The 26,650-nt window shown below is 29.9% G+C and overlaps 3 protein-coding genes across 3 annotated transcripts; all 3 read right to left on the reverse strand.

The window, feature by feature from the left end:
* Nucleotides 1–53: 53 nt before the first annotated feature.
* LOC128397249 (cyclin-dependent kinase 20-like) lies at nt 54–1,717 on the reverse strand. The gene is made up of 2 exons (XM_053357957.1): nt 1,232–1,717; nt 54–1,171 (listed from the first exon to the last, which is right to left on the reverse strand). The coding sequence occupies exons 1-2, from the start codon at nt 1,442–1,444 to the stop codon at nt 281–283; spliced, it is 1,104 nt and encodes a 367-aa protein (XP_053213932.1). The 5' UTR covers nt 1,445–1,717; the 3' UTR covers nt 54–280.
* Nucleotides 1,718–15,151: 13,434 nt separating this feature from the next.
* Nucleotides 15,152–24,154, reverse strand: LOC128397240 (uncharacterized). Its single transcript, XM_053357948.1, has 5 exons — nt 23,947–24,154; nt 22,725–23,032; nt 19,867–20,008; nt 18,437–19,231; nt 15,152–16,626 (listed from the first exon to the last, which is right to left on the reverse strand). Exons 1-5 carry the CDS (start codon nt 24,068–24,070, stop codon nt 15,935–15,937), a joined length of 2,061 nt encoding a protein of 686 aa, XP_053213923.1. The 5' UTR covers nt 24,071–24,154; the 3' UTR covers nt 15,152–15,934.
* Nucleotides 24,155–24,317: 163 nt separating this feature from the next.
* On the reverse strand, nt 24,318–25,067 carry LOC128397274 (holotricin-3-like). Its single transcript, XM_053357987.1, has 3 exons — nt 24,924–25,067; nt 24,690–24,797; nt 24,318–24,615 (listed from the first exon to the last, which is right to left on the reverse strand). Exons 1-3 carry the CDS (start codon nt 25,047–25,049, stop codon nt 24,460–24,462), a joined length of 390 nt encoding a protein of 129 aa, XP_053213962.1. The 5' UTR covers nt 25,050–25,067; the 3' UTR covers nt 24,318–24,459.
* Nucleotides 25,068–26,650: the final 1,583 nt, after the last annotated feature.

The raw sequence follows: 26,650 nt of genomic DNA on the forward strand, positions 1-26,650 counted from the left end.
TTATTTTTGTTTAAATGCTCGATTGATTTCTGCCTGCTCAAGATTCTAACTTCGATTTTCAATCAAAATGAGACAAATTAATCATAATAAGCAATTTGATCTCTTTTTTATCATCTTCTTCATCTTAGTCTGAGAATTAGATTTTCAATTAATCAAAATGACGAAGGACTATCAGAGTTTCTTCACAAAGCGAATTGTAATTTTCAACACCAAATTCTTGCCCCACGTTATATTTGCTCGGACGAAAATTGGACAAACGCTCTTGGTCAGAGAAATCTTGCTAATTGTTGGATTCTTTTTGATTTGGTGGGCCAACTAATTGTCGTATCGATTGGGGGCTAGTTAAAAATCGTTCATCAAACGAGCCTTTCTCATTGATCATACAAACTGCCGATGATACATACGAGTGATCCATCATTTGATTAGCTGTGGGTCGATGTTGATATTTAATTAATTGTCTGATAAAATCAACAGCTAATGGATCCTGACAAGATGAATATAACTTTTCATACCAAGTTAATTGGTTTGAATTTTGATCAAAAACGATAATCACTTTATTGTAATCAGGCATTTTACTTGCCCAATCAATTGGTGGTTGACCCAACGATTTAACAACCAAACATAATTGCTCAATATCAGATTCACCTTTGAATAGAGGCCATTTAGAGTTCATTTCACTGACAATACAGCCAACTGACCACAGGTCAATTGACCAATCGTAATCATTTGACCCATACAATAGTTCAGGTGGACGATACCAACGAGTACAAACTTGATGAGATAATAAACAATTGGTTGATTGTTGATTGGATGAAGTTGATGATGATGATAAGTAAGTTAACTGATCATCATGATTAAGATTAAAACCTTTAGCTGGAGTCAACTGTTGATCACAATTAGCTGATTGTGGTAAAAGCCGAGCTTGACCAAAATCGGCCAATTTAAGTATTCCTGACCAATCAATCAGTAAATTACTTGGTTTCAGGTCTCGGTGAATAATTGATTGTGAATGACAATAAGATAAACCATCAAGTATCATGTAAGTGTAAATTGATCGTTGAATATTAGTTAAATTGTATTCGTAAATCAGTGTAGTTAAATTAACTGGATACAAAGGGAAAACCATATTAATCGATGAGCCTTGAACAAAAACATCAATCAATGGAGTAATCTGTTAATCAAGTCACTAATTAGAAATCAACTATCAAATTTTCATCAACAATTAACTCACATGTAAATGTTTATCCAGTAATTGTAATGATTTAATTTCCCTGATCACCGATAAAGACATTGCTTTTTTCCGTATGAAAACTCGTTTAATTGCTAACAATTTATCATCACGATCACCGCTTGGGACATAATCAACATGCGACGATTTAATTGCTTTTAAAACTATCCCATGAGCACCAGCACTTATATTACCAATTATTTTATACTTGTCCATTTGATTGTCAACACAATTAAACTTAATTAAACCTTAATCACGAGAAGTGAAAGTGAACCGAACAAAAAAATTAACCTTCGAGGAAAATAAACATTGGTAGTCATTGGATACTCTGTTTTTATTTACCACTTTTCCCTTTAAATTGTAACATTTAAATATCTTGATTAATAATTAACTTGCTCTCTAGATGAAATAATTAAAGTGTCAAAAATTTTCAGACAATTAACTTAAATACAAAAAGTTTCCCTTGTTATTGATCAAAATACTGATTGATTTTGAGATTATTCAGTAGTTTGTTGTTTTTTTTGTCTAATTTACAAATTTATTAATTACTAATCATCAATATTGATCACAATTTTTGATTCTATTGTTTGTTTAATTAAAAAATCGTTTTTCGAAATTTCATTTACTGTTTTGAATTTGGCGCCACAGGAATTTTGGTGATTTATGGTCATTTACTATTATTTTCACCATACGTCATCTGACAATTAGTTGATTGTCCTACGGATCTTAATTGTTGATCGATGATTATTTCTTAAACTAAATCATTTTGATCTTGAAAAGTAATTAATTTAAGTTGATCATTTAATGAGTGAACAAAAAAATCAATCTCATTGAAAAAAAAATCGTTGACAAAATCTAAATAGACTCTTGAAGATTTAATTGTTTCCCTGGAAATTTAAAATTGATTGTTGGTCATTTATCTTGCGATTTAAAAGATTAGCCCTGAAAAATGAACATTTATATCAAATTGTAAATTAAATCACAAAAAATCAACAATTCTAGCCAATAATAATATCCTAATCTTCTTGATTGATTTAATCTCATCATTGATTATAAACAATCAACCTTACAAGTAAATCAACTTAGATCCATTTAAAAGGAAACGGAAATTGATCAAAATCTAATCCGATTAACTTTTCAAACTAACAATTAAGGTCAATCTCTATCTCTTTCCAAATGATAACAATTAAAGATACACAATGATTGAAATTGCAAATCCATGATAAGTTAATTGTGATGAAAAGATTATGTTAAAAATAACAATCGATTTAAATTAATGTTAAATTGTTAAGTTGATCGATAAGTGAATAAGGAAGAAAGTGATTAAATTAAATTTCTAATCACGTTTGACAATTTGTTGATTGTCGAACAGCCAAGTGACGAATCAAACTAACACCATTCATCTTAATTGAGTTGTTTTTCAAAGGTTTGATTACCTGAATTGAGTAAAACAAAAACTTGACCAATGGTCAGTGGAGTTTGAGATGTCAATCTAATTTCCATTAATGGCAGAATCTAATGAGTATGGATAAGAATTAAGTTAATCAGAAAGTAAAATATGAAGATAATAATCAGTGGAATTGAATATAAACTGAGCTTGAGGATAACAATGGTCATCAATTCAATGGGTTGAATCATTAATCTGATTGAAGAGATGAAGAGTGAACAAAAAATGAGTAGAAGATAAAATGAATTCTGAATATTAGTATATTCATGATACATGGAGTTCATGAAGCTACTTTCATGTTAAATATCACGGAATGAGTTCCAATGGGAGTTATAATATCTAATATCTATTGTAACATGTGAACTAATGATAAGTTTTAATAAGTTTCAAAGGGATTTGGTTTATGGATGAAAATATTATTGAGAAAAAGGATTAAGGCTTGAAAATTGTTGATAATCAAATATAATCAGCGTTTGGATACTTGAATGTAGTTAAATTGTTACTATCAAGTTACAACCACTTCCCTGTGGATTGACCTTATTTCAGTGTAACAATTGTTTGCATAATACTATTGATCATGATTATCATTTAGGTCACAAATATCCGATCATTTTGAAACTGTTTTTCCCTTCAATGTTATTGTTCAACCTGAAAATGATAAGTAATCAAGGATCGTCGTTAAATTGGTTTCATATTATTAGAGGTAAAAACTAGTGACCACTTTAAATGGTCAATAAAAAGTGATCCATCTTATCAATCAACATTTTCGCTCTCTTACCTTAAGACACTGACCCAAAGGTCTTTTTCCTCTCAACTTGTTTCTCTTTTCCACTTTAGAACTTTTTTTCTCTCTCATTCTCATTCTCATTCTCAGTCTCACTCTTCCATTTCGATTTGATTCTTGGGATGATTACAATTCTATTTTCATCCTTGCTAATAAATTCCCCTGAAATACCTGAGATACTCATGAGATAATAAGTCTCTCTCTCTCTTTCTCTTTACCTGAAGATTACTGAAGATAAATCGTCTTTCTGGTTAACAAGCAAATCGGTATAAAGAAAAGTTTTCTTGTTCTCTTCTTGTTCTGGTCATTTAATGATTGACCATTGACAGTTTCAGTTGTTTCAATTAAACGTTTACTTTTCTGTTGATTGTTTGCTTACTATTATTGCTAAACAATCAATCAAACAAATAGTAAGAAATAATTTAATTTCAAATTACTCTCAATGCAATAATTCAACTTTTTTGTACTAAAAACTGCAATCGATTAGCATCATTAATTTAACGAGCTTTTTTTTTAAAAAAACACTCGAGCTTAATAACTTAATTAACTAATTTAGACAAAAAGTTAAATCATTGAACAAAATTCAAATAATGAACTCGAATCAAATTGAAATTATATATATTGATTATTCAAGAGTAATTAGTTTCATTTTTGATTGTAGTTGAAACTATTGGAGTGAAACAAATATAATAATAATTCATGAATAATTGTGATTCCAAAAAGTTCATGAAACTTATTAAATCAGCATTTCTATTGATTATCAATGTAAAGGTTATTAATATTTAGGAAATAATTTAATCATTGAACTTACGCAATTGCCATTTAATTATCATTGTTATGTAATAATCATGATAATTAAGTTATCACTAATCAACTCGATCTCAATTCCTTTGGGGTGAAAAAAAATTAGTAAACTTGATTTTTTTTTCATCATTAAACTAATTATGATTAATTTTGACTCTGATTGTTGATTGAATTGTAAATATTTACAATTAGAAACATGATTGTCCCATTAACATGATTCTGTTTAATCAGAGTCTCGAAATTATTACCTAACAATCAATTTAAAGAGACTGATTCAGTTTGAATGATTTATGGATCAGATAGGAAACATTTCCAATTGAAATGAAATGTTATTTTTTTCTCGATGAATTTAAGATTATCAATCAATTGGTTGGACAAAATGGGAATTTGTATTCAAAGAGAGTGACCAGAAAACCTCGAGAATGGTCAAGATAATGATCTTATGGTCCGTAAGGTGAAAATGTTATAAACAACGTAATTGGTCAGTATTCTTATCATTATATTATCGTTATTCAACTAAAGTCCATTTTGGTTTTATGAATTAAATTGACCATTACAAGGGAGGGTTAGGATCTTAATCTTGCCTTCCTTATGTTTCATTATAATATCTTGATGATGGTGATTATCATCATCATAACTGAAACCACTCCACTAAATCACATCGTCGTAATCATCTCGTTTTCATATTACTCAATTAAGATTGTTTCTTTTCAATGAATTGATTGTCAAATGTAATTGTTTCTTAATTATTATGCATAGTGACCATTAATATGATAACTTTTTTTCGTATCTTGTCCATTATCAAGCCTACTCCTTATTCATAGTATAGAGAGTGTATTATAACTGTAATGATATCAAAGGAAAAACAGTGAAGCAAAACTAATTGGAAAGAAAAGTAAGTGAGACAAAGATGATAAAGAAGAAATCTGACAAAATGAGAGAGAGAGAGAGAGAGAGAGAGAGAGAGAGAGAGAGAGATGCTGAGTGGACACGAAGATGAATTTTCGAAATGGACAGTATGAAGGTCCAGCTAAAAGATATTATCTATTTCTAAAAGATGCAAATGTAACACGAAACTTGGCAGAAAAAGAGATAAAGAGATGATGTGGATGATGAACGTCAAGAATGAAAGAAGATGATGAAGATGAGAGAAGATAATTTAGAATAGAGAAAATGACAAAGGGAAAAACACATGGAGAAGTTTTCTTTCAGAGAGAGAGAGAGAGAAAGGAAGATGGAAAAAGAGAATCCAGAATAATTATCCTTTTCTCTCTGGTCACTGTTATATTGTTAAAACCTAAAGAAAAAAAATCGAGGTCAAGGTCAAAGCTCCATGAGGGATAACTTTTATTTTCGCGCCGAGAAAAAAACCGTTAATATAAACAATTATCTCTGCTAACAATTATCTTTGTCTATGGTTGAAATTTGCACCAATGTGCATTTACTATATTTAAAATGATGAGCCCATAAATTATTAATTGTGCAAATGAAACAAAGTTAATTACAATCGGGTGAATATTTAACCAGTAAAAATTAACATCAACCCGAGAAAGGGAGAGAAGAGAGAGAGAGAGAGAGAGAGAGAGAGAGAGAGAGAGAGTGGACACGAAGATGAATTTTCGAAATGGACAGTATGAAGGTCCAGCTAAAAGATATTATCTATTTCTAAAAGATGCAAATGTAACACGAAACTTGGCAGAAAAGAGATAAAGAGATGATGTGGATGATGAACGTCAAGAATGAAAGAAGATGATGAAGATGAGAAGATAATTTAGAATAGAGAAATGACAAAGGAAAACACATGGAAGTTTTCTTTCAGAGAGAGAGAGAGAAGATGGAAAAGAGAATCCAGAATAATTATCCTTTTCTCTCTGGTCACTGTTATATTGTTAAAACCTAAAGAAAAAAAATCGAGGTCAAGGTCAAAGCTCCATGAGGGATAACTTTTATTTTCGCGCCGAGAAAAAAACCGTTAATATAAACAATTATCTCTGCTAACAATTATCTTTGTCTATGGTTGAAATTTGCACCAATGTGCATTTACTATATTTAAAATGATGAGCCCATAAATTATTAATTGTGCAAATGAAACAAAGTTAATTACAATCGGGTGAATATTTAACCAGTAAAAATTAACATCAACCCGAGAAAGGGAGAGAAGAGAGAGAGAGAGAGTATCAGATGTGTTATCCTGAAAAACTTTCACCAATAAAACTGATTGTTAATTCAACTCTGAAAAACTGTTGATTGTTATTGATTGATTGTTGATGTAAATTGTTTTCGGTTAAAAACAACAAAAATATGTAAAACCAAGAAAAACCTCAAGTCAATCATCAAATTGTCTCTGGGTGTTTACTAGACATAGAGAAGTAGAAAAAAGTTCTGAATCAACTTTTGTTCCGATTTCCAAGTTAACATCAAAAAAGACTTGGAAATTTATGAATCTTTGATGATAATCATTTCGAATACGGAAAGAAGATAAAATATGATGAATATATAAGAAGATAAAGATCCGGATGAGGGTGATGATGATAATGATGCTGATGATGAATAGAAGGCGGAAAAGAATGAGAGAGAGAGAGAGAAAGATGGAGAAAACTTTTCGAGTTTAAATTAACATCGGTAGATTTAATTGTATCTAAGGTTTAATCATTTTCTGTTTGATGATTTAGCCAAATAAAGTTTAATGGTTAAGTAACTTTGACATGATATGATAATGAATCAACTGTAACATTCACTGTTAACTCCCAATCTTATCTTCACCTATCATCATCATTACCAGCATCCTCATCACTTTTATCTTCCTCTTGAGATGATGAATCAATTAAGAGTTTACGGTTAAATAAATTTATCCAAATTTGGCGCATTTTTTTTTCTTCTAAAAATAATGATAATCAACCAACTCGATGAAACTTTTTTACATTTGTTTCCATCGAGTTCTAATTTTAGTGTCTTAATATATCGAGACTCTAGTGTGACCTTTTTTTATGACCTGATAATGGTCTCGAACTGTTAATTGTCCCTGATGATTTTCCCATTTATTTAGATATGAACAATTGAATTCCCGATGGTATTTATTATATTCATCCATTCATGATGATGTTTATTATTAGTTATCATCTTTATCTTTATCATCGTTTTTAATTAATTAGACAAGAATATTATTTTCATCATTACCTCCCAATGGTGATTAAAATAATCAACATTTGCCTCACTTTCTAGTAATCAACTTGACCCTTAATTAGATAATCATGATAAGATATTCATATGGAAATAATTAGTTGCCAAAAATTGTCAACTGATACCTTTTGACAAGATGATCAAGATGAAAAAATTGCCGGAAACGGATATATGAAACTCCAGTGTTGTTGTAACATTTAATATTTGAGTATCTAATTTAGTAATTAGGTAAATTGTTTAGGTTGATAGTTAATTAATGTTGTTGCATGTGTTATCATTGGGAGTGACCAGGATGATGATGATGATGATGATGATGTTGATGTTGATTGTAGTGATAGTAATAATTACCTTGAGATTATCTGTTGTTTGACAGTTTGATTTAGTTTGAATTGTAAGTTGATTGATTAGGTTGGTTTGATTACGAGTTTACGATGATTCCAATCATATTGGATTTAAAGGTGAGCTTTTATCATCATTATCATCAGGATGATATTGATGGTGATGAGGATAAAGATGGATGTTGTTTTAAGGTCAAAGATTGAAAGCTTTATTGTTGATCCATGTGATGGTCAATACAATAGATGAATGTATTTGGTCAACAGTCTGATATTAATTGTTGACCATCGCAGGCGTGAGTTTGAAAGGTTAGACTGGACACTGGATAAAAACTGTTGAAAGATGATGAGGATGAAAAAGGAGGAAGATGCAATCAACTAAAAGAGTGAAAGTTAATTGAACATTGAAACTGAAATAATCATAGGAAGTGGTCAAGAGACAAACACGAAATTATATATTGGTCAGAAATCCCTTCACACTTTTGTATCTATTGACCGGTCATCTCTCTTCAAGTCAAACAATTTTATTAATACATCCATGGGTTGGTGATGGTGATAAGGAATAGGATGAAAGATGATGATGATAATGATGATAAAATCAATTGATTGACTCATCACCAGATGATTTTCATGTTTCTCATGATGGATTATATTTAGATGAGGATAATCCCCCCGCTGTGTCCAGTCATGTCCATCGTGTAGATTAACAATCAATGGATATCATCAACCTCTCCTCTAACCTTAAACTTGCCTTTAATTTAACTTAAACCATTGATTGTGACTAATAAATTAAACAGTTTCAATCTATTATCATGATGAACCAAATTCAATTAATCAAATAACCATAAAAATCAATGAACAATTGGGAAACAGTTTGACAACAATTAACTTTTTTCTTTGTGGTTTATTTATATATATTTTTGTCTTGATGATTAACAAATTAGCAAAAGTAAAGAAAAAAAAACTAATCATTCACCAAACTAATTAAAAACAAAGTCACCCAACAATTGACAATAAACAATCAACAATCAACTGGATCAACACTGGATGACAGCGGATAAGTTGATTAATCAATTAAACCAAAAGGATGAATGAAAAAATAAACAATAAGTTTCATTGATTAAAAGATGATGTTAATTAAGGCTTAATTGTTTATCCCTGAGTTGCTGTCATCATGTTGATCAACATTAAGATATCACATTGGCTTTTCAAATGGAGAATGAAAAATTTATCAGAAAAGAGAAGAAAAAAAAAAGTTCTAATTCAGATTCGAACATGATAATGATTAGAGATGAATACGTAATCATGATTAATATGAATTCGGCTGGTAGATAATTCTGATGAATGGATCAACACTGGAAGTGACTTTTTGTTCAATCGATTTTACTTGTGGTTCTTATTATGTTTCTTGTCAGAACTTTTTTTTTTACGATTTTCTATTATATTCTCTCTTTCTTTTCTTCTATTGTCTCAGGAACAAATGCTAATGGATTACATTTCTTTCGTCTTCCTCATCTTCCTCATCATCATTCCCTCGAAACAATTTACGTTAACTCATTAAATGAGGTTCGAACCTTAAAGGAATCAAACCAAACTCGAACCATCGATATCAATGATTGATCGATTTCGCTTCTCTCCCAATCGATATCAAATACACGACTGTTTCTTTTGTTTTTCTAATCATTATCATCATTTACCCTCAGGCCAATTATTATGTTACTAGATGATGATCTTGCTTTTCCTTCATTTATTGATATTAGAGATACAATTACACTTTTGTGTCAATATTATCTCTCTTTCTCTCTCTCTCTCTTAGTTAACATACAATACAGACGGAAACGGAAATATTGATTTTATGTTTTTTTCTTTTCTTTTTTCTTGTTTATCAGAAAAATAAAAATTGAAAACTTTTTCTCTTCGATTTTAAAGTAAAGTTCTAACCCAATTTTATGTTCTAATCTCATAATGATTCTGATGAGGATTAAGATGAAAATAAAGATGATGAACCAACTCTAACCTTTTCTAATCTTAGATAATGATACGGATTAAAAGATAAGCTGACAATCAATTTAATCATTTGGCGATTCAATTGGTAAACAATTAGATTACAATAAAATAAGATATTCTATTAACTTTTCCGCCATTAAAGTGATTTAATTACACGAAATTCATCTTCTAATATTATAATGAGTTAGAACTTTACTCTTTAGAATCGATAGAAAATGATATTCGAGATATTCTGAGATATTTATTCATGTTTCATGCGAATCTCAAGAAAATCTGAATAGTTCTGGATAATAATCGCTTTTAATTGAGTTAATTGTTTATTTATTGTTGAGTTATTTTCTTGGACAGTTAACAACAATTTATCTTAATCAATACAATCTGGACTGGGGATAATTAACATTGGATAAACATCCTACTAAGATTTACAGCAATTAATTCATAATCTCTGGTTCCTTTTATTTATGTAATTACGTTTTTTTTTTTGGTAAATTGTTTATATTATTTTACGGGAAAAAAAGTAAAATTAACTAACTATTACAATCAGTAGTTAACTGTTAACTATTTACACAATTAAAAGTTAACTTGAAATCAAGAAACATATAAACAATTAATTGTGTATCAACAATTAACAATCCTCATTGGTGGTCACATTTCAAGGTTTCAAAGTGATTAACTGAGTTAACTATTTGGAAACGGGAAAAAATCAAATTGACAACAATCAAATTTGATTGTAATTCACTTGTTTAATATATTTGATTACATTTAAATTGTAATTCAACAGTAATCCGTTTCTTGGTTTTATGATAAGGTTTCCCAATTGAAATGATAATAATGATTATCAACAATTACAATGGTTGATTTAGTTTAATTGGCTTGTTATAAATTGTTAATGTTTCATTAAATTAATTTGATTTGATCCAATTTATTCAAGTTGAATTAATAAACAGTTGAAAAAGTTGTAACTGTGATTAACCATCAATAAGCTACTTGAAATAGCAAGTAAACATATCCAACAATTAAGGTAAATTAATTTTAACAATAAATATAAAAAATTAGGATAATCATCAGTTAACTTAATCCAGTGAATAGTGAATTAGTTTAAATGAACAAAAATCTACAACAATCAGAGTATAACAGTTTAACCAAATTCAGAAGGAGATCTTGATACATGATAATGAGCTTAATATATTCACCATGTAAAAGATTCAGTGGAAAAGAAAGAGAAAGAAATGGAGAAAAGAAAGAGGATGAAGACAAGGATGAAAAGGAAGATATTACAAGGGGATTACCTGAATATTCATATGAAATGTTAAGATAAATGCTTAAAGTACATTTCACTTGGAATGATTTATGAATATATTGGAGAGAAAATTTTTTTTTTCGAATAACAAAAATAAGGTTAAGTGCAATGAATCTTGCAAACTTAAGGATGATTATGATGATGAGGAAGACAAGGGATAAGGGTGGAAAGAGGGTAGGATGAGAGGTGGAAGATAACCAATTTGACATGAGAAGATTATTTTGATGACCCTGTAAAAGGAATGATAAAATCTTTATCAATGAGAATGAAGGAACAAGGAACATGTTGAGACATTTTTTTCTTCTTCTTCTTCCTCCATGGGTTAGATATATTTTCGAGAGAGAAAAGAAGGAAAAATTCATTGAAAACTCTTTCAATTGAAATTCTGCAAATATCACAGGGATTCTCATGATGTTCCTAAAGATATGGATGAAGAACTGAGAACCTGAGAGAGAGAGAGAGAGAGAGAGAGAGAGAGTGGTAGTGGGAGAGGTAAACATTGGGTGGAAACTTTTACCATTGAATAAGTTAATGTTTCTTATTCTGATTTGATTCACTCAATTGCTTTTTAAAGTTTTCTTTTTTTCTTCTTGTCATAAATGTTTTAAATGTAATACCTTTTTTCTTAACATATCCAATCCATAATATACTTGTATCGAGATGAAGTGGTTGGTTTGGATTGAATTCCAAGCGAATTTATAACATTAGAACTTTTTTTTTGCAAATTCGAAAACAAAACAAAAAAGTTCTGAGAAAGTAAACCTTGTACACTTTTTGAATTCTCTGATTGTTTGAACTTTTACCTCTTTCTCCTGTTTAATTGTTTTAACCGTTAGATTGATACTTAGGAAGACACTTGAAGATGATAATTAACTTAATACAATTGGGATGTATTTATTATCATTATCATCGTCGTTTTAATTGATGAAATTTATCACAAAAGGATTGAAATTTTACCTACTCCAAGTTAATCAATTAATCCTCTTCCTCCTCGATCAACTTTTGCATATAATTAAAATTCACTTTGATAGATTAACTTGAGGAGGAAAAAGTTTTCTGTCAACTCGATGTGGAGGAAGAGGTGGAAAAGTCGGAGTGTGAGCAGGTAGGAGATGATTGTTTAAATTACCTTATTGACTGACAAAGAGGGAGATGAGGATGAAGATGATCATCGAGTGAGAGAGATTGCTAATGATGATGATGAAAAAAGAATTGAAATCGAAATTGAATTGAATTGAATCAACTAGAACTTTCGTTCTGAGCAATTGAAACAGAAAAGGAAAAAAAACTTTTACTCTTTGCAGTTTGAGTTTGGTTTCTGATGACAATTGATATTAAATTGCGATTTCATCAGTTGCGGAAGAGTTGATCAGTTTTGGTCTTAATTTTAACTTAATTAGCATGACAATTTGATTACTATTGTTCACTCATCATGAGCATGATTTAGTTAAATCCCAGGAATTGCAATTAAATGTTCATGTTCTTGTTCAGTGTTTCCTATGCCCTGAAAATTTAGGAAGAAGAATTTTTTTTTTCTTCTCTTTTCATCTTCTCATTTCAAATCAACAAAACTATTCAGCAAAAAAAATATTCAATTATGATAATGATTAATTATACTGTTCAATTTAACTCTCAACCGGATTAAGTGGATGGTTAGATTATGATTAACATTATATTGCCCAAATTTGATTATTTGGTGAGTGGAAAATTTTACTGATGATTAATGAAAATTTTAACTCAATATCTGTCAATTATCTGGATTGAATTTAAACAGACGAAAGTTGAATAACCCAATTTTGTGAGTTTGAACTTTTCGAAAGATAAAAAGAACAAATTTTGTGAGAAAAACTCGAATTTTCGAATTTTTCGTCTTCTCTCTCTCTCTCTCTTTCTCTCTTCCAAATGAAACAGAAAGAGAAGGAGAGAGAGAGGGAGAGAGAAGAATAGAAAATATTAAGGAGAGCAAATTGTGTTGGCGAAAGGAAAAAATTCCCATAAACATTGATGGCGAAAGAGAGAGAGAAAGGAAAACCTGACATTGTGATATAAATAATAAATGATCTCTATCCATTCATGGGTTTCAGCTGATCCTGATTCCCATGAACAAAATGGCTCAAGAAAAAGGACTCACCATGAAAATTGTTGACTCGAATTTTTTTCTTCTCTCTTTTCTCTATGTGTGTTCATGTTATATTATTTCATTGATTTAATCTTCCAAAGAGAAAAGCTTTTCTTTGCAAATCTTTCATCATCAACTTTTCATTATATTACAATTGTTTCAATTTTACTCTCACCATGGTGTCACCTTGATCATCAACTATTAATCAACTGATTGATTCAATTTATCTCTCGGACAATTGAATTTGAAAAAAAGGTGATCAACATGACGATGACAGAAATACAAGAGGAAATCAATATGAATATTTACAGAATGAGACAAATTGTTCCCATGTAAGATTCATTGGGATTCACAATTCCAACGATTGTATTGAATAAATTATGAATAAAGCAAATGAGGGTTGAGAAAAATTCATAGACACAATCAATTAACTTAATTGCTGTGATTAATGTTCCCATGTTATCATTGTAAATAAATGAATGACAGTTTAATGATTTAACAGTTTTAGATGAACGAATCAAAAGGTAAATTGAACAATTTAATTTACCAATTGGCGATTGGTAGCAATTTAATCATTGATGATATACTTTCATTGTTAACTCAATTGTGATGAAAAGGAAAAAGTTTTTATCTGCAAAAAAAATGCCCTCAGGTAACAGTTTACTGATTATGTTAAGATCTGCAATCAGATAGTCAGAGTTTCCAGTATAAGATAATAGTTATATATATATAAATATCTTCACCCTGTGGGTGAAAAGTGAGGGTGGAAATTCAGTAATGTGAACTCTATACACTCTCCCCAACCTTCAACCCACCGCTAGTCAAGTAAACATACATAATAAAAGCTTATTCAGATCAAGAAGATATCATTGATTCCGTGGGGTTACACGATTCAGATAAGATTCAGCAAAAATAATTACGATTCAGATGCTAGAGATGAAAATCATCTGATTCTATCCTGAAATCGTTCCCTGAATTATCAATGAGCTTTTCCAATTGAAACATGAACATGACACATTGTTGGAACACTTTGGTGAAAGAAAAAAAAAGAATCAACTTTTTAGCAACTTTAAGAATAGATCAACAGATTCGAAAGGTTTCGACCTTCGAATTTTTCTTTTTTCCTTTTTCTTTTCTTCGAAAACCAACTTAAGTTCTAATACTGGTGGTGGCAGTTGATTGTTCAGATTATACGAAAGTTCATCATGATTAATTGAACAGACACATTTCGTTAGTTAATTAAAAGTAACAATTTACTTGATCTTTATTAGATGATCAGAAAGTTCTGAAAATCAATGTTATATTTGTAATTAAATCGAACTATTTGTTGCAAAAATCTTTTCTAATTCAAACTGATAGAAAATAATTAAATTAGTTAAAATTTAAATTTTTCCTGGTCAAATTGAAAATGGCCTAAATTATTTTTATCGTCAATGCTTTCAACAACTTTGAATAATGATTTCAATATTTTAAAATTATTGAAATGATATTGTTGATTAGAACAATCACATTAAATTAAATTCAGACTTTTTAGCAAATTGGAAATTCATCACAAGATCATAAAATTGTCCATCTATTCATGGTAAAATTTCATTTCATGAATTTTCACCTTCGAAAGATCAATTTTGAATTAATTTCCTGATTAGTTAATTGTTTCTAATCATTGAAATGTCCAATTTTAAAATTATTGAAATCATCTAATATTTTAGCTGAAGCTAAAAATGTTGTCATATTTGTCAGATTGACCTAGATCAAAATTTAATTTTCTAAAATCAATAGACTTAATTTATTGAAAATTACTTCTAAGATTTTAGATTTAGTTTAATTACGTGTTGATTGTTAGTCTTAATTTTCGTGCAAAACTTTCTGATCATCCTAATAGATTAGTCTTATTATTATCATAAAGATTGTAAACTTTTAACGACAACGATACAATTAGATCACTTAAATTATTTATACTTTTCCATCACAATCAAGTTTAATTATTGACACTTTTTGTAAAATTTCATTTAATTGTTTAGTAAATATTATTGGGAAAAGATCATGTTAATTACAATTTACTCATTTGGTTATTATCTTGTTGCTGTTTTAATTGTTCAAGTTACAATTTTAGCATGAAAATCAAGTTTAATCAAGATTTCCGATCACGTTTTGTTGTAACAATTAGTTAATTGTATCGTGCTCGGTGTATTTCATTATTATTACAATTGGCATTTATTTTGATTTCTTATCAATGATAAGTTTTAATTACATTTGTTTTGTTTAAATTATTAACAATTAAGGCGATTGTGTAAAAAAAGAGAGGGAAAAAGCTGATTACAAATAAGAAGATAATTAATTAATCCAATGCAATCAGTTGATCATTTAATTGTGAGGACTAAATTATCATCATCTTACCTGTGATGATGATGATGATGATGATGATCAGCGATATGATAATCATTTTGGATTAATTTAGCTATCAGATTGAGAGGATTAAGACCTTTTCAATTAAGGTTTCTAATTGTCCATGTCATCTGATCAACAATTGATCAATCAATCAAACTTGATTGTAGTTAATTGTTGCAAAAAATAAAACACTTTGGCTCATTTTGTTTTTTAATTGTTGGTATAAAATAAGTTTGGCCTAACATTTCAGATTGAGAAATTAATCAATGGCAATTTGATTAGATTAAGTGATGATTGATTAAGGCTCACAATTGGAAAAACAATTAACTCATTTGATACCAATCAAAAGTAACTATTAACTGTACCGGTCATGGATCTTGGATTTGAATCAGTTTGATGATGATAAAGACAATTAATTGTTGGCGGTGGTGGAGGTGATGATAAACTGATATTCTCAATGGGAGAGGATATTGTCATGGTGGGAGGTGTAATTGCAATTGGAGCGGTAGGTGGTTGAATTGGCCTACCAAAGGAAAGTCGATTGATACCTTGACCACCATTTCGAGATAAACTTGAGGTAAAACTGTAAGTTTGACCAGAGGAGGCAGGAAACGGAAGTCCATCGGTAATTAAAGGTTTTGAATGAGCACGAAAATCATGGAAACTGTGATGAGATGATGTTAAAGCCATTTGGTGATTATTTAATGAATCATTGATTCCAATTGAATTAACTAATACTGGATCAAGTTCTTCCAATAGTTGGTCAACTGTTGTATCATCTAGACCATCGATTTCACATCTACCTGAGCCTCTACCTCCCAGTCTAAAAGGTGATGATGTTAACGCTTTTTTCGGGCTGAATGGTTTCTTTTTCTTGGAACTTTCTTGTTTCGATTTACATGATTTACCATCATTACTATTATTAGTTGGATGTCTCAAGATTATCAGCTGATTGGTTGAAAGGAAGACAAGGAAAAGGAGGGAAGCCACAACAATTGACAGAATTAGACAAACAGCAATCATCTCAGCTTTATCTGTGGTGGTAATGATGGAGGTGGAAGGTTGATTGGCGGTGGGAAAAGGAAGAAAAAAGAATCGAATGAAAATTGAATAAGTAAAAAGTTCATTTTTTAGGTCAGAATTTGAGTGAGTTTCTTTTACTTTCTATGGAGATATAATTTCATCTGTAGATGAAAACTGAAAGTGAAAAGATTTTACTATTACAATTGAAAGTGAAAATATGATGATGATGATGATGAAGATGATGAGGATGAGGATAATGGGAAAGATGATAACCATTAGGATGAGCTACTATTGTTATCAATTCAATGGGTTGAATCATTTATATGATTGAAGAGATGAAGAGTGAACAAAAAATGAGTAGAAGATAAAATGAATTCTGAATATTAGTATATTCATGATACATGGAGTTCATGAAGCTACTTTCATGTTAAATATCACGGAATGAGTTCCAATGGGAGTTATAATATCTAATATCTATTGTAACATGTGAACTAATGATAAGTTTTAATAAGTTTCAAAGGGATTTGGTTTATGGATGAAAATATTATTGAGAAAAAGGATTAAGTCTTGAAAATTGTTGATAATCAAATATAATCAGTGTTAGTTGGTGATACTTCATTTAATGTGTATCAAGTTACTCGCTCTCGTTTTTGTTGTTATAATAATAACAATGTTTGCATATAAGTCAAGTGATCATGGTTATCACCATGAATTGGTTACCATAATCATTTAGGTCACAAATATCCGATCATTTTGAAACTGTTTTTCCCTTCAATGTTATTGTTCAACCTGAAAATGATAAGTAATCAAGGATCGTCGTTAAATTGGTTTCATATTATTAGAGGTAAAAACTAGTGACCACTTTAAATGGTCAATAAAAAGTGATCCATCTTATCAATCAACATTTTCGCTCTCTTACCTTAAGACACTGACCCAAAGGTCTTTTTCCTCTCAACTTGTTTCTCTTTTCCACTTTAGAACTTTATTTCTCTCTCATTCTCATTCTCATTTCAGTCTCACTCTTCCATTTCGATTCGATTTTTGGGATGATTACAATTCTATTTTCATCCTTGCTAATAAATTCCCCTGAAATACCTGAGATACTCATGAGATAATAAGTCTCTCTCTCTCTCTCTCTCTCTCTCTCTCTCTCTTTACCTGAAGATTACTGAAGATAAATCGTCTTTCTGGTTAACAAGCAAATCGGTATAAAGAAAAGTTTTCTTGTTCTCTTCTTGTTCTGGTCATTTAATGATTGACCATTGACAGTTTCAGTTGTTTCAATTAAACGTTTACTTTTCTGTTGATTGTTTGCTTACTATTATTGCTAAACAATCAATCAAACAAATAATAACATCAGCTGATTAAATTTTGATCAACAGTTTCAACAATATTGCAACACTCAAATAAATGAACAATAATCAACAACCTTAAACTGTGTAAATCTAATTATTAACAGTCAACAATTAACCGGTTAGTTAAAGTTAAATTGATTTAAAAGCTAATTCACTTTGTCATTAAAATAATGGTCTCTGTAATTGTTGTTAATAATTGAATTGAACTTTTTTTCCCTGAAAGCAATTTGATAAATTAAATTATCAAAGTTGAAGACACGATTCATCATCAGGATAAATGATTGATTAAATAATCAATATCAACACAAGTTGATTAGTTAATCATCACGTGTTTTTTAATCATCATCATCATCATCAATGAAAATTTAATGAATATCAGAGTAATAAAAAAAAATCAGGATCAACCATAGAGATGAAAAAAATTGATAAAAGTGAGATGATAAATTATTCACAATTAACTGATTACCTTTGATGAATTTATAAGCTGATAGCCAATCAACCATGAAACCAAGAGCTTTCCTTGGGTGAAGTAGAGATGAATTATTATTATTACCATGATATGGATCATCTGAGTCCGATGAACTTGTTCCTAATCCATCCTTAATAGGAACTCGAATTGGATCATTAAGAGGTTCCTTTGATTTAAGGTAAGATTCAGAGGAGATAATAGATGATGAAGGAGTCACTTTGGATGATAAATCTTTATCCTCTTCTTCCGGTGCCACTCTAGGTGCACCCATGTAACCACTATAATCAACTGTTGAAGATGAAGATGAAGATGAAGATGGTGATTTACTTGAAATCGTTGTTGTTGTTGATGTTAACTTATCATTAGAAATGATTTCATCCGGATAAATCATTTCATTTGCACCTCCTGGCGATTCAGTTGATTTACCGATTGAACTTTTCAATACTTCACGACGTACACAAGCATAGACAATTTTCATATGAAGTCTCGTTGATTTGGCACAACCAGATTTATTAAATGTCTCACGATTAGCAATTAACTCACAATTACGTAAACCATTACAGGTAGAAACTGCTTTCTCAGTTGTCATCCTTATTGAGCATTCATCATTGTTGTTATTATTATTTACCTGTGATGATAACTGTGATGCTGGTGGTAAACTGACCTGAGGGCATTCAGCTACACCGGATTTAGTTGATCCAAAAAATGCTGAGTAAATCATTATCCGATGATACTTTTTACATGATAATCTCATCTTGTGATCCTCGCAAACAATTTTATTATAAAATATATCTATCATGTAATATATATTGATAAGCAAGATGATGGTGATGATGATGGTGATGGTGATGTTCAGGGTGATTATGATGATTAATTTTTATGGAGAGACACATCAACATCGAGGGAAACATAATTGAATCATGAACAACAAGAAAAAGTAAGAGGTGGAAGGTGAATCAGGAAAAGGGAAAGAGAATATAAAAAAACACAAAAAATCAATAAACAAAAAGTTCAGTTCAACATGGAAACTGTATCATGGTGGAAATATGTTCATATTAAAATAGATAACGAATGAATTTTTTTTCTTCTGTTCATCTTTCTCTCTCTCTCTCTCTCATGATGAGTTTACATGATATCAACATTTTCATTCACTAAAGTTCAGGTTATTATTATGTTTTACTATTGTTTGGAAAGTAATTTATCATTGAATATTCATATTACCATTAAATTATCATTGTCATCATGATATAATCAAGTTATCATGTTATCACTAATCAACTCAATTCCTGAAGGATTTTAATTGAAAAGATAAGAGAGAAAGAGACAACATGATATAAACATGACAAGTTCTGTAATCATGGTTATGATTAAATTAAAAATTACACTGATTGTTCAAGGATAAATATTGATTAGATTTAATTACTCACTTGGACGACATTTATATGTAACTTCAGCATATTTGGTTATACCTGGACAAGGGTCAACTCCTCCAAATGATTTAGGATCGGTCATTATTTTACATGATTGCTGCTCCCTGCAGGCACTTTCAGCCTTGTTCAACAATGAATACTGAATGATAATGATAATCAAGTAAATATTTAGAGTTAAAATTTGTTCAATCAACAATTAAAGATTCAAGTGGACAGAGGAATCAATTTATTATTATAATTTCATGGTAATCAAGTGCTAATTATTGAATAGGATTCTGTAAGTATCTTTAATAATGATTATCATCATCATGGTCATGATAAACATTAGGTGTTAGTGTAATTAAAGGTAAAACCTATTGTGTAATCAAATTGATGATTATTCAGGTAAATTTGTGTGTCAATTAAATTGACCATTACGGTAAATCAATATGATCATTTTGTGATAATAATATCAATTATCATTGATTACATTTTTTGCTTACAATCAAATATTTATTGGGGTGTTATGTTGATTTCATTTGATTACTATTCAACTAATGGTTATCATGATATTCAGATCATAAGATGATTGTCAATGATGATATAATTGTGATGATGATGATGCTCATCATCATGAATTTCATGATGCATATCATATTATGTAGTTTATTCAATTATGAATGATACGATTGCTGATTCTTTTTTTTCTGTTGTGATTAGATTTGCAATGAAAGTAAAAATGTTAACTGTAACCTTAATGACCTTTGCTAATTCAAGTGAAACTATTGAATATGAAAGAGATGAAGATCAATTGTGACAGACAAATGATTCGATTGTAAGAATTAAACTGGACATGGGATGGACCCTGAAAGGAAAGATGAGACAGAAGATAGAGATGTTTGAAGATGAGAGGTGGACATTGAGATGGACAATACAACAAAGTTGCACAAATGTTTGTACTTTTGCTTAGATTTTACTGTATCTCTGTAACTCTCTCTCTCTCTCTCTCTCTCTCTTCATCTTTTCAGTGAAACATGAGACTTGGAGAGATGAGAGTAAAATAAGAATGTAAGATGAAGATGAGGATGAGAAAGATGAGGAAGAAAAAGATGAGAAGAAGATGCTAAAAGGGAGGAAGATGTTCCAAGAAGATAATTCTAAAAAAGAAAATGCAAAGACAATGATTTTTTTTTCTCCAAAATTTTCAAACTCATTTTCTTTTGAAACGTTAAAAAAAAAGGTTCCAATTATAACCTCATCTCCGTCAATGTCCAGCAAAAGATAAACATGCCCTCCCACACCAACACAGAGGGAGATTGGTGTGGTCAAGGGTATAGATCGAGGTCCAGTTAGTATGTTTACTCAGTGTGTTGTTTGCATATGTTGATCATTTGCAAACCGTTTGCAAATAAGATGAAGAAAAAAAAGAGTAAAGCAAACTAGAAAAAAATACAATTATCCCTGTGAATTATTCTGGATGCAAAGAGGGAAAAAAGCTCTGTAAATCCATGAGAAAGGATTGACATGGAAAAAAAGAGCAGAAAAAATTATTCCATTTGAAAGTCTAAATCCTCTGAACTGAATTATATTGTAATGATGCCCATTCAATGAACCTGAAATCAATGAAGCAAAGACTCAACTGATTACTGAATTATTATGATAATCTAATTGATAGATAGATAAATGATGATAATAGTAAAAGAAACTGCTGATTCGGTACTTGATTGATTGTTGGTTACAATTTCTGACTCAAGATTATCATGAAAAAAAAGTTCTAGACGTGAAAAAACACCAACAGAAAATGAGATAAATTATATTGCGAAAACATGATTGGGAAAAAGTGCTTTAAGGATAAGCTATCAGAAAGTAAATGTGAGAATAACATAAAATATAAAATGATGATGATGATGAGAGGAAAAAGACAGTAGAAGACAAAAAAAACTATCTCCATGTTTTTTTTTCTAGAGGATTTAGTTGGATGAATTTGAAAGAAAAACAAAATTTTCTTCTAGCGACTGTAACTTTCCAAAAGGTTTTCTGTTTCTCCTTTACGGTTTACCCAACACACTAAGCAAATTTAATGTTCAAGTTACTCTGGCATTAGATTCATAACATCATAATAATATATCAAAATCTTTGGGTGAGTTAACTCCCAATCTTCATCCTCATCTTCATCTTCATCTCCATCTCTCTCTCTCTCTTCATTGAGCTAATTAAACTTTTACGGTTAAATAAACTTTACCCAAATTTGGCGCATTTTTTGTTTTCCGATTATCTATTTTGATAATTATCAAGATCCAACCTTTGTATGGATATTATATTATATCAAATGTTTGACCTTAAGCTTGACCTTATGGGTGTTGTACTGATTAGGTATGATTTTAGAGTATGTTAAATGACCTAAAACTTGACCATTCAACTGTATCTATCTACTTACATTTAGTTATTAATATTTTGTTGTTTTCCAATTTACTTGTTAATTATTCAATAGTTTTAATATTTGTTGTGTGTGAATATCAATTGTGTTATAATTATGATCACTCAACGATAATAATAATGACATTCAAATGTTTAATTGTAAATGATAATTAACATCATTATTTATGTTAATTGTTAAAAACAATTTACTATTTTCTCATTTAAGTTAAATTATTTTAAGAGAAATAAAAAATTTTGAAAACTAGAAGCAGAAAAAAACGGAAACGGATATTGTAGCACTCTAATTATTATGATAATAAATTTGACAAGATAATGAATTGTAACAATTACCAATCGAAATCAATAAATATTCAATTGAATGATTAGCAATAAAGCTACAGATAAGGGATTAAGGATTAGCTTAATAGTAATTTTAATTAGAGATTAATAATAATTACCTTTAGATTGTCTGTTGTTTGACAATTTGATTTGATTGCTGGTTGATTGATTTGGTTGGTTTGATTAGGAGATAATGATGATCCCATTGCAATCATATTGGATGGATTCAAAGGTGAGCTTTTATCATCAATATCATCGTCATAAGATTGGTAAGATATTGATGATTTTTGGCAAACTTGTGATCCAATTGTTAGTCCATAATTAACGACGTAAATATTAATCACTGTATTCGGTAGACACTCTAACATTAATTGTTGACCATCACAGGCGTGAGCTTGAAATGTCCGTAAGCTTGCAGATAGTAAGGCTAAAGATGGACAAAAGGTTCAGTGGTCAGTCAGATAATCAAAAAGTTTCGGCTAATTAAATGGACAATTTGATTAACTTTCACTTATTAGGAAGCTAACAATTTGTTGCTGTTCACAATCATCATTTGATAACAGTTATTAACCATTGATTCCAATGATTTGATTAATTGATTGGGGAAAACTGAAAATGATTGATTATCAATGATGCAGATTCAGTTAATTGTGCTGTTTGTTATTGTAAATATTACTTCAATCAAATACTAAATTGTAACAATTTACGAGCAACTGTTTCCATTGAAACAATTAACTACTATACTGAGGATATGATGGTTATGATTAAGGAAAAAAGTTGTTTACAGTTTAAAAATAAATGTAAAATCTTGGCTTGATTAATTAATAGTAATTAACATTTGATTTGGTTTATTATGTTTATGAGGATTTCTAGTGAATTTAACCTCAAGAAAATATCAAAAGTGTAACAATTAAGTTAATCAACATAATGTAAGTTGACAATCATCAATGAATCACCCAACAAACCGCAACAATCAACTTGATTATAATGATGATTAACCTACAGTTGAATGAACAATTTAAATGGTAAATATAGTTGAATGTTAACCAAATGTTAACTTTCAATGTCTATTAATATAAGATGACAATTGTGTAAGAGTAAAGTTTAATCACCATCTTATTGTTGAATTACCATTACAATTTAGAAACTAAATTACTTTTACATTGAAGATTTGATCATCTCTCTAATAGATGAAATTGGTAAGGCAACAATTAACTACGATTATTATTATTGACATCGTTAAGAACTGATTCTTGACTCGAGTCCAACAAACGACATAGCAATAACCTTTACTATGAACTGGAATTAGACAAGAAAAGACAATCAAGTTATTAGACTTACGTAAGTTACTTGATTCCGTTAATTGTATCACTTGGACACTAATTGTTAATAGAATGAGATAAACTGTATTTACACTTATTGGTGAACAATTTAATTTACATGGAAATAATTTACGAATCTCCATAATCGTAGAAATTAGTTAATAAATTAAATTGCGAAATAATATAAAACATTCTGTTGAGAAGACATCAGACAACTAACTGAAGATGAGGCTTAGAATCCGATTATTTTTGTTTCTCTCGAAATCGAAATTTGAATCGGTAAACGAAATCGACAAATCGATTATTTTTGCTCGAGTGTTAAAAAAGAATCGATTTAGAAGATGATCGATTCTATCCGATTGTTTCAGAAAGTTTTAAGAATGAAATTAGTTTTTCGTGCTTATGATAATCATTTAATCACACAAATCAAGTTGCAAAACTCGATATTTGTTTAAATTACAAGTCGACTTTATGAGGGAGTATAAATTAAGTAAATCTACATAATAAGTTAATCCGATTGAGTTGAAAGTTCTTAGTTTTTCCATCCGTTATTGTGACCATGACCATGACCATAACCGTTACCGTAACCGTTATCATGACCATGTGATTTCCATCCAGTGCTTTTGTCTCGTGAATCGTAAAGTTCAGTCCACCCCTTGTCGTGTTTTCCCCAACCACCATGGTGGACCTAAGATGTTTAATATTCCATACAAATAATTAGAATTGAACCATTGACATGATCAACTAATCACGAGAACTTACATCAACTTTGTATCCAACTTTTCCGTGTTGGTGATGACCACCCCAGTGATTGTCCTTCTCGTAAGCCATGACGGTGGAAACAGCGAGGATAACGAAAAGAGCGACAATCTAACAGAATCACGAAGAAAAAGAGAGAGAGAGAAAGAGAGAAAAAGTGACATTAGATCATTTAAATAATAACAATATCCAAAAGTGTTTGTTATCCAAATCGATTGATTGATCAAATGAACTCACAGCGAAAACTTTCATTTTGATTATTAGTTGTTGATTGTTTGTTGATTCACAAATAAAGAATTTGATTTTATTGTTGTTTGTTGGTTGACTGTTAACTCGAACTGATACTTTCAACCATCTAAACATTTCGGTTATAAACAAAAAATGACTCTTAGGGCGGAGGCCAAATTTCAACGAAATCGTAACTTCAATCACACTAACGTTTGAACCTCCTACGAATACATTACGATGCCTTTTTCCTGCGTTTTCACCACAATTAACCAAACAATTGGAAGATATTAACTTATTATAAATTAACAAAAATAAATTCACAACAAAAGTTATAAAAACAATTAGGCACGTTTGTTCAACTAATTATAATAGTTAATCGTAACGAGATAATAAAAGTCAATATTATTAATTGTTTCGCCAATGATGCGGAAAAAATATACCTGATTGACCATTCGAGTAACAGTTACAATCGACTCATATTTGCACAGCTTCGTCAAAAGTTTAAGGACAACAATCAATTAATTGTAGCTCGAATTCTGGTTAGAATAAATTAGAATTGGGTTCAGTATTAGCAAAATTAAGACCGAAAATTTTCATACAATTTGCATTAACGAGTTAGTCAACTGATTATCAGAATTACACTGAAATCAAATTGTCAAAAGTTTGAGGACAATCAAAGGAATTTCGATTATTATAATGATGAATGATCGATCGAATCTCCTCGAGCTTTTTACCGTGACTATAATTGAGAAAATTAAACTTTCTCAGAGTTCGAAGATTACTTTAGACCACTTTACAAACATTTCCACTTTAAGAATTAAACATGAGTGTATGGGGCCATTTCTGGCGTGCAATTTCAACAATTTCGCCCAACGAAAATCCTGCCGAAACCATTACTCCTCCAGTGCCCGAATAACATTTTGAGTAAATGGCCTTTTCTTTTCTGAAATCGAGGCAAAAGTACCTCAGTCTATCTCAACGTTTCCAGTTACTATGTTTCTGCACTATCAACAATTAACGTGCTTATTAGACTTTTGACGGAGACTGTATTGATCTCTCTGATTTTCAGTCTGATATGAGATTAGTCAAAATCTTTATGACCAAAATTTCTTCATTAATTCAGATATGGCTTAGTATGATACCTTAGTGATTACTGAAATTGATGAAATTTCCATAAAAAGATTGATTATACGGTTAGTTTTTCGTGCTTATGATAATCATTTAATCACAAAAATCAAGTTGAGAAACTCGATATTCGGTCACTGTGTTAATCTAGTTCTTAGTAATTGAATAGATATTCATAATGGATTATCGGTAAGTCGACTAACGAAATAGTCAGACTGTTATTACGAGTGATCGCAAAGCAACGATTTCGAATATTTTTTGTCTCTCAAGACTAATTAGTTACTTAAGGCAAGTTGGTGGCTATTTTATTCCATTTCGAACTTGACCTAGAATCGTTTTAGAGTTAATTAGACAGCGAAAGTGTAACAGTTAACTTTTGAGTGAGAAACTTTGCAATGTTAAATGAAACATTTATATGAAATATTCTTTAAACTAAAATATCACAAGTTTCAAAATTTCTATTGATGAAGATTTTTATGTAGATTTTAACATTTAAATTGAAGTACTTTGAAATAATATACTTTGAAAGAAGTTTTTAGAATATAACTTTAAATAATTACATGATAAATATGACATAGTGATAAATTTAATTAAGAAGATGGTCTGGTAAT

The sequence above is a fragment of the Panonychus citri genome, unplaced genomic scaffold (assembly GCF_014898815.1).
Source record: "Panonychus citri isolate SS breed McGregor unplaced genomic scaffold, ASM1489881v1 Contig00028, whole genome shotgun sequence".
Classification (NCBI taxonomy): domain Eukaryota; kingdom Metazoa; phylum Arthropoda; class Arachnida; order Trombidiformes; family Tetranychidae; genus Panonychus; species Panonychus citri.

What these genes read in the sequence shown, in the direction of transcription:
- LOC128397249 (XM_053357957.1), bottom strand. Translation starts at nt 1,444, where the DNA reads ATGGACAAGTATAAAATAATTGGTAATATAAGTGCTGGTGCTCATGGG. An exon ending in TACTGGATAAACATTTACAT is followed by an intron (nt 1,172 to 1,231) that starts GTGAGTTAATTG and finishes CTTGATTAACAG; the next exon opens with ATTACTCCATTGATTGATGT.
- LOC128397240 (XM_053357948.1), bottom strand. Translation starts at nt 24,070, where the DNA reads ATGGAGATTCGTAAATTATTTCCATGTAAATTAAATTGTTCACCAATA. An exon ending in AACGGAATCAAGTAACTTAC is followed by an intron (nt 23,033 to 23,946) that starts GTAAGTCTAATA and finishes GTCCATCTTTAG; the next exon opens with CCTTACTATCTGCAAGCTTA. An exon ending in AGCTTATAAATTCATCAAAG is followed by an intron (nt 16,627 to 18,436) that starts GTAATCAGTTAA and finishes TTACCACCACAG; the next exon opens with ATAAAGCTGAGATGATTGCT.
- LOC128397274 (XM_053357987.1), bottom strand. Translation starts at nt 25,049, where the DNA reads ATGTTTAGATGGTTGAAAGTATCAGTTCGAGTTAACAGTCAACCAACA. An exon ending in TCAAAATGAAAGTTTTCGCT is followed by an intron (nt 24,798 to 24,923) that starts GTGAGTTCATTT and finishes TGATTCTGTTAG; the next exon opens with ATTGTCGCTCTTTTCGTTAT. An exon ending in AAGTTGGATACAAAGTTGAT is followed by an intron (nt 24,616 to 24,689) that starts GTAAGTTCTCGT and finishes TAAACATCTTAG; the next exon opens with GTCCACCATGGTGGTTGGGG.